Source organism: Cygnus olor, chromosome 1 (genome assembly GCF_009769625.2).
Source record: "Cygnus olor isolate bCygOlo1 chromosome 1, bCygOlo1.pri.v2, whole genome shotgun sequence".
NCBI classification, from domain to species: Eukaryota; Metazoa; Chordata; class Aves; order Anseriformes; family Anatidae; genus Cygnus; species Cygnus olor.
In genome coordinates this window covers 94,291,825-94,303,022 of record NC_049169.1, presented here as the reverse complement: position 1 = coordinate 94,303,022, position 11,198 = coordinate 94,291,825, and the positions used below count along the sequence as shown (strand labels likewise).

The 11,198-nt window shown below is 39.8% G+C and overlaps 1 protein-coding gene across 2 annotated transcripts; it reads right to left on the bottom strand.

Moving 5' to 3' along the window:
• Positions 1 to 383: 383 nt before the first annotated feature.
• SFT2D2 (SFT2 domain containing 2) lies at positions 384 to 10,967 on the bottom strand. 2 transcript variants are annotated; one of them, XM_040545311.1, is made up of 8 exons: positions 10,706 to 10,967; positions 10,224 to 10,310; positions 9,827 to 9,912; positions 8,568 to 8,649; positions 6,512 to 6,547; positions 6,332 to 6,390; positions 5,603 to 5,632; positions 384 to 4,977 (listed from the first exon to the last, which is right to left on the bottom strand). In XM_040545311.1, the coding sequence occupies exons 1-8, from the start codon at positions 10,820 to 10,822 to the stop codon at positions 4,938 to 4,940; spliced, it is 537 nt and encodes a 178-aa protein (XP_040401245.1). In that variant the 5' UTR covers positions 10,823 to 10,967; the 3' UTR covers positions 384 to 4,937. The 2 variants fall into 2 exon arrangements, with proteins under 2 accessions (XP_040401245.1, XP_040401244.1); XM_040545310.1 differs by lacking the exon at positions 10,706 to 10,967 and adding an exon at positions 10,389 to 10,544.
• Between the last annotated feature and the right edge of the window lie 231 nt (positions 10,968 to 11,198).

Below are 11,198 nucleotides of genomic sequence, written 5' to 3'. Positions count from 1 at the left end.
TCTGTATTCAGAGTGTATATATTTCACAAAGAAAAGCAAGAGGTATGCTCCTTCATAACTCTAATCTTTGCTGACAGAATAGCATCAAGAATTATTTGCTCTGTAGTATGAACTAAATCAATAATTTGTTGGCACAGCTAGGTTGACATCTGAAATTTAAAAAAAAAGGTAATAAAAGTAACACCCCCACCTTAACAACTTTATGCCAAAAAGATATTTTTTGAGCTAGTTTTGCTGAGTGAAACAGCTGACAAGAAAATGAGAGTCACACACACACACCACCAAAACAACCAACCAAACACACACACACACACAGCAATTCCAGCAACATCTGGAGTCAATATCATTAAAATCTTCATATTAACCATAAGAGCAATAAGTTTAATGCAATTACAACTTTATTAAGGAAAACAATACTCATAAGTGAGGACTTAATTTCATTATAGAGAAAGTTCAGAAAAAAAGATGTTTATCAAAGTAGAAATCGAACAGTGTAAATACATAGAAAAAGCACAAGAGCAAACGGAACCGGTAGCAGTACAAAACATTGTGGAGAATTTCTGACAGTTTAGTTTTTATTTTATAAAACAATTTCCCACAGTTGTTACAAAATTTAGTGTTGTCGCATGACAGTGAGTCATACAGTTTTGAGAAAATATACCATTTTTGTGCTTTCTGTCCTACATGGTCAGCGTTTGCTATGGTTGTAAACATCAATAGTTAAGACAAATGTGTGTATCAACCTCCTCCTCCTCAGTTTTGAGAGTCAACAACAGCAACAGTGATCTTGCCTTCATTAACATCATTAAGTACCAAAAGCAAGAACCATTTTGAGAAATTCAGAGGATTTTTCAATCTCTTAGCACACAGCAAAAGGGTACAGCCTTCAAAAGTGCACGTTTTTCCACCAGGCAGTTTCCAGAACATGAGTTTCAGACTGCACGTAAGCAACAGTGCTCTAAGCCTCCAAATGCATTACAGGCACAGCTGCAATCTACCCACACGTTATGATTGATTCAGGCCTGTCCTGCACCTAGCTGGAAGCCATCCCATAACAGAGTGTCCCCCATTTCCCAAACTTACACGTTAAGTATCCACACAAAGCCCAAGACTATTTTTTAAATGCAATTTCTTAAAGTCATTTTAACTCTGTGCAGAAATCTCTCCCTTGGGTTTTGCAACAACTCACAAGCAATCTTATTACTGTAAATACTAAACAAGATCACATTGTTCACATCAGCACAGTAGAACCATCTCAGATAGCACCAGTATTCACAATGAACTTCATCACATCAACCAGAGCAAAAGTCTGAAATGATGAACCCCCCCCAGATTTTCATGTACAGAATCTCAGTGCTATGGAAACAGACACCCACCACCACCCATTTCCATTTCTACTGTATCAGTAAAGTCAGCTGATCCCAGACACACACATTTCATGTTAAGGCTGATTGGCTACAGTTATCTGTACTAAAAAAAACAAACAAGCAAAAAAAAAAACAGAGAAGTGATTAAGCAAGTTGACCAACAATGAAGCTTTAAAAAACCACCTTCTGGTAAAACACCAAACTCTACTGAGTTGGGCGTCCAACATCATAAAAGTCAGCCTTGAGTCAAGTGGTATAGGCAACTGAGCAAGGACTTTGTGAAGGAAGGAGCCTTGTGATTTAAAACACAGATGTCTCTTTGCAGTATAGTGCACACAGCAAACATTTCTGCCCTGAAGGACATTAAGATAGAAAGCTAGAGGGCTTTAAAGATGCCCATCACACTTCCTGTCAAGCAGATAACCAAAGCTGATATCAAAACTTAACAAGAAGAAGTTTTAATGGCAAAAATGGTACAATGGTATAATCTAATTTGGATTGAAACTGGTCAAGAGGCAACATTCACATACTAGGTTACCCCTCGATCATATAAAGTAAAGTATTTTAACAAGATAGAAGAATATTTTGATGCTAAACTTGGCAATAGCCTGAATACAACTACTGATGAGTAAGTAAGAACCTAAAACATTTCGTTCTGACAGAGAAGAGTTATTTTTAAACCAAAACTGTTTGTAGATGAAGTGACAAACCCTGAGTATTTTTCACATATTGGCAAGAATATGGTGAATCTCTCTTTCTGTCTGACCTTCATAAGAACAGAATGCAACACCAAAGGGCAACATAAACCCTAGTGGCAGTCTGGTAATTATGCATGTCCTTGCCATCTCCTTTTGAGTTCCCTTCCTTTATGGGCACTATTCCTTAATGCCTCATAACTGTGCTATGCAGTCAAATAAAGCTTTGTTCTTCTCTCTTATTGAATCAAAGGCTGTGGAGCTGGAATTATAGCTTTAAAAAGGTGCAAGTGTAGGGGGAATGCATTTAAGTTTACCCACTGTGTATCGGTAGCGAAAGAAGCAGTTGAAATTTCCTAATTCCAAGTGGTTGTGCTCACAACAGTCAGCTAAAAGGTTCCATCTAGCTAGTGTACCAATCGAAAAAGCACTATGCAGCATGCCCAAATCTCGTGTTTTTCCAGGGAAACAGCTGGAGAGTCATGGTACTACAGTCGTGCAAAAGCTTGCTAAGGAGTAAGCAAAAGGCTTTCTTTTTTTTTTGTATGCTTCAGATTAGGAAGAGAAACAGAGGAGTCAAATTCCATTGTGTTGACTGCTGATAACCCTGAAATGATTATCCAAGTTAAGAGAAATTTCCCTGAGAGAGAAAGGAGAGATATTGTATGCTATACTTGTACAGTTTTCCAGGAACACCCATAGATATAAAAGCTAAACAAATATTGGAATGTGAAAGGCATTAGAGTTGCATTTCCATTGCTCTTACACAAAGGAATTCTGTAAACATTATCAAAGTCCTAGTAAAACGCTAACATGGGGTCCTTTGACAGCTGTAAATTAGGCTTTGAACCTACTCACTAATGAAAAAAAAAAGTCACATAACTTATTAGATATTTGTCTTCAATCAGAGTCAGGGAAAACATCTATATGCATTCTTTAATTCCCAGTCTCTCTTGGGCCTTGAACTAATTCTTTCTTTCAAGTAATAGTCAACCTAATGATTTCAACACTAACTTCCAAATCCTAGGGAAAAAAAAAAGCACAGGGAAATAGCACTTGAGGAACATCATCCCACATAACAGATCCATCCCAACATAGTAATGTCATGTTTTCAAAAAGGCATTTTCTGTTCCAATGGCTTGTAAGAGTAACTCTTACTTTCTCTGGATTCCAGCTGGCTAGAGTTCCTCTTTTATATCACCATCCAAAAAAAAAATTTAAAAGGATCCTGACAGGGAGTGGTACTATGTTTTATAAATTATCAGAAGGACAATTAAGTTTAAAGTTTAGAATTCGTTCAGCTTCTAGTAACTTTCTGAAAGCTGTAGAATTATTTGGCTTCACTGTGGGCTTATATTTTATTGTTGAACAGAACTAGGTTTGTGCTGCATAAAAGTCTTTGTGGCGCAAGTCTGGGACGCACTTGCTATGCAAATGCAATACAGTTAAATGACTAAACACTAGGTAGATCTAGAAAGAGGATTCAATTCATACTAAAGTCCACTGGATAATTATCTTCACAGCCATCAGTTCCAGCAAGACAGTTTGGTAATAGGAAAGGCATGAGCAGTTAAACAATATCCCACCTAGCAGAAGCAGGAACTTGCGTTCAGATATTAAACAGCTAACTACTGAAATGGTTAGGGAGTAAATGATTACATATAGCTCAGAAGATTAAGAGAATGGAGAGTGGCCTTGGAATTTGGATACTGACCATTTGGCATTTGTTTGAAGCTGGCAACTAGATTGCTGCACACTTCCTTTGCTAAAACAGGCAATAGAAAGTTGTATTTTCTCCACAAAGTGGAAGAAATTCACTAGTGTATGAGAGTGCTTTAGGAGAAATGAAACTGATTTCATTTACAAAAAGATACATTGAAGTTTTAACTTATTCATAAACTCAGAAGAAAATGTCTTTTCCCTGCCCCAGACTTGCTTAAACACTAACCCACTTATACCTTATCAAGAGAGTTTGTCCTTTGAGAAAGAACATACACAAATTCTTTGAGCTCACCTATCATGCTCTCAGCTTCACACTGCTTCTATGCAACAGCTGGGGAGAAGAGAAGCTTCTCACTTCAAGCAAAAGATTTCTGTTTCTTAGCTTGTATGCATTGCCATTATCTTGAGTCAAAAAGAACTCAGGTTCCTTGCAACTAAAAATTTGATTAACCTTACTTTGAATGTGCTTTTCCTATGGGAACAAGATTTTTGCAGATGATAATGTCCCTTCCATATATTTTAAGGAAACACTTTTGGTCTAAACTGAAAATGAAATAATTCATTAAAGAATCAAACATTTCATAAATACTTACTCCAAAACAGTATTTTCATTTAGAATTAGACCTTTTAGAAATACCATAAGCCTAAATTCTTGCAAGAGGCACAAAAAGAGAGAAAACTCCAATATTCCATTATTCAATGTAAACAGTGCAATGATTAAGTGATGTAAGGCTATTTAAAAAAAGTTCTTTGTAAGAAAAGAGCTAGCAACTGATCTTTTTCAAGAAAAAAGTAATCCTCTAGACTGGCATGGTCCCACCAGAGTCAAGGTCACCTTTTTACAGACTTCACACATTACTTTGCTAACTTTGCAGAAACAAATTCATGATTTTACATGAGAATTATCATAACAAATTCTGGATCTCTGCCCAGTTCTTCTGCCAGACAGAACTTCATCACATGGGCGCTCTGTCCTACAGACACCATTGCTTACAAAAACAAGCAATTGCATACACTGCTTTTATCACAAGGAGCCTCTAACAACAAGCTGAAAGGCACGTGTTTAAGACAGATTTAGGTAATTACATACACAGTGATCTTAACATAGTTCTACTGTGCGTCCTAGAACTCTGCGAAGCATCCAGTATTCCTCTCAGGACAGACAGACAGACACACATTTCTTCACAGCATCCCTACAGGCAGGAGAAAGAAAAAAACAATCACCTCAGTTTTGCTTCCTGATGAGACTCGCTCCATGCTGGTATCGCACCACTGACACACACCTCCGAAGATTAGCTGACCATGTATTAATTGTGCTCATATACTTTGCATGCCTACACGAACATATTAAAGACAAGCGGGTCTGCTCATCCTCCACCCACCCAACTGCAGTTGGTGAGGCCTGTCTCATGGTGGTGCACTGGGGAAACGGGGGGCTGATGAAGTAGGACAGACTGTGCTCAAATGCTGTAATACTGCTCACAGGGCAAGGGAGTGGTAAGGAAAAAAAAGCAGTACAGAGCAGAATACACTTGTCCAGTAGCATTTTGGACCAGCATTTAGAAGGCAAACCTTAAGTTTTGCATATGGTCAGCACACTTACATATTTTTATAGGAAGCCCTCTCATTTTGTTACGTTTAAATTGTGTTCCCCCACTAGAGATGATGCTTATCCCTATTTTCAGGTACCTACATGCATTTCCACCTCCTACATCACCATGGAAAAATTTAAAGCCACACGTTACAAGCTTCTATAAACTAGTCTTCTGTATCACTAAACTTCAAGACAACAAAAAGTAATAGAGTGGGGAAGCTTACCTTGCAAAAGGTATGAAGGAAATGCTGTACCTAAGAAGAAACATTTTAAAAAGTTACTCTTTGTGTCAGATTATATTGGAGTCACAAAAAGAATAATCTGTGTTGCTCTGAACAGAGAGCTGCAAGATTTACAACCAAAGTGAAGTTCTGACTTTGTGAACAACAGCATCCTTGCAAGTAACCTTAGCTCAAGGGTTAACTAAGAGGGCACCTTACAGAAGCATGCTAAACGCAATTTTCCTACCCGTCATATTCTTCAATGCTCCAACACCTACAGGCAGATTGCTTTTGAGGGCTGGCTAGATGTTCATACCAGCTCCTGAACTAATCCAGGAACGTTATACAGAGCATTTGGTAACTTAAAGAGAACTGATGCTTAATTTGATTGTCACATCTGGGTCATTTGACAAGACAAGTTCAGGAGTCTCTAAAAGCAGAATACCAGACAGTAAGCAACATATGGATTAAAAGACAAAAAAAGAGTTTTACCTCAAGCTCACAGAAATCAAACGTATTCAAAGGCGCTTCTTCCAGAAGCGGAATGAGAGAGTAAAGAGCAGGAACAAGTCAGCCCTTCCTAGATGCGTTGTCTTGCATCTAGGGGAATGGTGAGATATAATTCTCCATCCCTTTAACTCATGCAGGGTCAAAATCCACTCACAATCCCACTATTTATGTTAGATGTAATAGAAATCAGAGCAGGGTAGGCAGGTGGGGGAAATCACTTACCATGCCAAGGCAAAAAATTGTAAGATGCAGAAAATGAGCACGAGTCCTTTTTTAGCCCACTGAGGGAGAAAGGCAAGGGGAAGGGGCAGAAACACAACAATCAGTGAGACAACCATGTAAGAATCTCATTTTTAAAAGATACTCCAGTTATATATACACATACAGGACTCAAATACTCACCCAAAAAGCAGAACATAGTGTTAGTATGAGACACAACTAGAAGAAAACAAACAATTTCTATTAAACATACAAACAACTCTCCAGTTCTTACAGATGTCATTACACTGTAATACGTTCCTTCACAGATACAGAAACAGATTATTTCATTTCTTAGTTTTATCCATTCCAGTATAAGAGTTCCCTTTATTTAAAATGCTTGCACTATTACATTTGTTAATTAAAGCAATGAGAAAACACCAGCCTGATATCTTAAGAATATAAGCTCATGACTGCAAAGGAACAAGAGCATGAGGCTCCCACAGCTCTTCTGCAACATCAGCAGGTTCCTGCTCCTTCCTACACAGTTCTTGGTGGGCTAAGCATAGACCACACTTTGTCTTTTTGCGTAAGATTTTTCAGTTACAACTCTAGTTTTTCTGCCTCTGTACGTGCCACATTTCCTGTTGATTCTCAAGGCTACCACAGTGCTGAAGATAAGTAATTACTGAATTCTTACCAATTAAAGCCACAATACACTTTCAAGTACTTTCAGCTACCACTTAGTAGCATTCCTGCTTAATATGTAGTCCAGCACAGGCAGTGTGTTCTTTCTTCATTGTTACATTGTGTCTTTACTACAGTTAAAATCTTGGGGACTAGCGGTCCATTTTAGATTATTTCCTGTTTTAACACTAGGTTTAACAGAAAATGCCTTTTAGCTCAATTTTTCATTTTCAGTTTAAGACGTGGCAGTTTATTTAGCTATGACAAATGCTGACACTTCACCTCCCTTCATCAATGTCTAACTCAGTCTGCCGAAGCAGATGTACGAGTGTGCTGCTAGATTATGATGTACATTTTTCTGCTTGAGTAAAAACAACAAAAATATTTAGTACTACATATGCAAGACAGTAAGTAGTGCATGCATTGCCAAATCATACACTTCACCTCAGCCATGATTACTGGCATTAAATGTAGTTTTTCCATTAGTTTTAGGGTAATGATTTGTGTGTTGGTCCACATACAACATACACCTAACACCTGGCCTTACTCCAATGAATGTTCCAGACATACTCTTGATTCCAAGCATCCTAATTGCATGTGAAATAAACACACACTATGCACTACGCTCCTTGGCTGCTGCTAATTTGTGAGCATAGACAGTCAATTTCTTAAGCTGTATCTGTTGCCTGTTGCCTCTTTGGATGTTTAAAAATAAACGAGGCAGCACTGATACCAAGCGAATGCTCTGAAGACATTCACACTGAAAAGTTGGGAGGACAGTTTCAGGCAAGTTAAACCACCTTCCAGATTTTAGACTCTCCAAGAGAAAAGTGTGAGAGTTTAAGAAACATAAAAGCACACCCACTTTCAACAAGAAAATCTTAGAATTAACAGCAAACGTTGCCCCCCCCCCCCCCCCCCCCCCCCCCCCCAAAAAAAAAAGGTTGCCCACAATTCCCATCTTCTGAAGATGATAATAACTCAAAGAGCTGACTTCAGTTAAACGTTGAATTGGCAGTTTTGAAACCTGGTGCTATCAAACAACTGGGATGATGTTATTTTTAATGCATGGTCACAGAGATTCCCCTTTGCTTTGTCAGAAATGACTGTTTTTATCATGGTGGAAATACCTACACAGCTCTTTAGAGCAAATCATATAGAAAATAAAAAATATATATATGCAAAATAGGATGTCTCACAACCTCCATGATACAACGTTTTAAAAACTATTTTCCTGTCTTTCATCTTTTAAGAAACTTGAAAATATGATGTGATCTCAAGAACCCTAAAAAGGTTTACACATGATTTACACACAATTTACACATGGCAGCTACAGACACTTAAAGCTCGTTTAGTATGACAACCTGGCTTCAATTCAGTCTTTCATAATAGGAAACTGGTGGTGCTACAAGCACCTTTTCACTATAACAGATGTACAGGATATACAGGATGAACAAAAAAACCCACCCACAAACACATCTTGACACATAGTTAGATTATTGTACATGAAAGCACTTTACAGGGGAAATTGTTTACAAGTTAACGAGTTAAAACTGATCCCTTTGATACTTACTAGCATAACAACAGTAGCAATCAAACGGGTAGGCTCAAACATCCTTTTCAATTGCTTCATTGGTCCCATAAGAAAGAGAGTGCTGAGGAAAAAAACAAACAAACAAACAAGATGAACGTAAGACGTAAAGGCAAAAGTGAAAAAGTGATACTAAATAAGATTCCTGATTAAGGGGAGTTACTTTTTAAGCTTGTCTGCTGTCATATAGGGTACCAGCACACTATGTCATTATGGTAGTCAGTGCATAACAAAAGGAACAGGATATACAAGACAAGACTGATTCCTGTTCTTCTTTGTCTAAGGTATTTATTCTATAACTTTATGTTAATCATAACTGAAAGGGTGTGATTAAGCAGAGCAGAACTATCAGGCTAGAAGCATAGGTCAAGGTCAGCTTCAGCTAGATCATTCCTGACAGATGGTTTTTTAACTTGCTCTTCAAAAATACTAGCCACAGAAGCTCTGCATGGATTGACAGGTAATCCATCTCTGTTCCTCTATCGTAAAGGGTCATTTTGATGCCTGAATCTACCCTCTGATCCCTCACCAGATCTGCAACCCTGATGATAGATACTGCATGAATTAAACCAGGTGAAAGTTTTATCTAAAGTGGTATTTCTATCGCATACGAAATTTCTCATGCGTAGCTACTATATTATTTCCAATTCCATTCCTTGTACTTTCTAACATCTTGTTAAACTTCCTCAATCACAGAAAGTTATGCCTTTCACAAAGTCAGTAGAGCTATGCTTTGGGAACCTTTTCAACACACATGGAAAGGATATCAAACATGGCACTGGTGTGCACTGACAGATATGTTCACTAAAACAAAACACAACAACAAAACACTTCACAAACACACACACCACCATTATCAAAGGAAAAAGGATAAAGAACTATTTTTAGTTCTATCTATCCTGGGCCAAAAAAGATCCTCAAAATCTAAACCCCAAAAAACTCAATGCTCAAAGCATGAGTTTTATTCTTTGGTGGTGGTGGGTTTTTTTGTTGTCTGTTTTTAATTGGTGAGTAACTTTAACCTTGAGTGAACTGCACTGCTAATAACAATAAACAAAATAAAAATTTTCTTTACCATTTCATGGCACTGCTGAGGAGATGTTGTCTTTAAAATTTAGCAAAAAGATAACGACCTTCGTAGGCAAATATTCACATACAAACAAACACAACCTTTTTTACTACTTATGCACGTGCTCCAGTTTCTCACCTTTATTACGAAACTAATATGAATAGATTGTTACCTCCCAATAGATGCGATATTCCCCAACGTATAAAATGCTGCAAAGAGCATCAGCCCTTTCCCTGGTATCCAGATCAGACAACTACCCTAAAAGGGAATATTTAGGAAGAAGAAGAAAAAAAAAAAAAAGATTGTTTTTATTTTGCAAAAGAAACATGAAGTGTCATGACATAAAAGATGTTTCGGAACACTTAAATTCAAACTGCAGAATCAAACACACACGGGGGAAAAAAGCAAATTGCATTTATTAGCTTTCTTATTGACAATTCAAGCATTGTATCTAACCGGAAGTGAGTCAGATGTCTTCACAGAGACTCAAAAAAATCAACCAGTGTGTAGCAAGTTACCGGGGCTCCCAAAACTCAAGTATTGGGTCAGATTTGGCAAAAAGTCCTTACCAAGACAGAGAACAGGCATCCTATTGCAAAACAAGCAATGAAGCCTTTCACTCTGGTGCCCCAACCTAACGAAGTCGCATCGATAACCTAGAAGCGAGGAGGAGGGAAAAGGGCAAGTTATTATTATGTATTTATGCGATTTTGCCCCGTACTAAGCGCCCGAACCTCTCCGAAGATGCCAAAGCTCGACCAAGGAAGCGCACAGGCACGCTCTCCCCCACACGCTCTCCTTTTCGGGCTCGCTGCACCGGGGGCCGGGCTTCCCCCGAGCGCCCCGGCGGCGGCACGAGCCATGCGGGGTGGCGGTGCGCCCCCCGAGCCGCCGCGGCGGCCATCCCGGGCCAAGCGCCATCCCGCCCGCGGGCCGCCATCTCGGGGCGCGGGGGCTCAGGGCCAGGCCGAGGCCGAGGCAGCCTGCCGGAGGCCGGTGCGGCCCGACCCGCAGAGGAGGGGCGGCAGGTGCGGGGGGAGCGGGGCGTTACCTCGGCCAGCCTGCCCTGATCATCCGTGTCCTGGCCGCTCAGCACCCGCTTCAGCTTGTCCATGCCGCCCGGCTCGGCCCGGCTCTTCCCCTGCTCGGGGACTACGAGCCCCAGCATACAACGCGCCGCCGCGGGCTACCTGCGCTCGGCAGGTAGGGGAGGGCGCGGGGCCTGCTGGGGGATGTAGTCCTCAGGAGGGCGCCAGGCGGAGCCGAGCCCGGCGACTCCGGGCCTCGCACTGGGTCTTAATCTGTAATCTGTTAACCCCCTCCCCCGCCCCCCGGGTCTTAATCTGCTACCGGGAAACAGGGAAACTTTTAGACATAGTACTAGTACATACATAGATACAACTATACAACTTCCCCCACTCCAGAAAAGTCTCCTCTTATTTCCATAACTAGCCTGAGTTGTCTGATGGGAAACTAATAAGATTATATAGATCGTATGATCACACAAAATCCTGCGTCGCAAGTCTTTATTTTCCTTTATTGTT

What these genes read in the sequence shown, in the direction of transcription:
- SFT2D2 (XM_040545310.1), bottom strand. Translation starts at nt 10,517, where the DNA reads ATGGCTCGTGCCGCCGCCGGGGCGCTCGGGGGAAGCCCGGCCCCCGGT. An exon ending in GATGCCTGTTCTCTGTCTTG is followed by an intron (nt 9,913 to 10,223) that starts GTAAGGACTTTT and finishes ATTCCCTTTTAG; the next exon opens with GGTAGTTGTCTGATCTGGAT. An exon ending in TTGCTACTGTTGTTATGCTA is followed by an intron (nt 6,548 to 8,567) that starts GTAAGTATCAAA and finishes GTTTTCTTCTAG; the next exon opens with TTGTGTCTCATACTAACACT.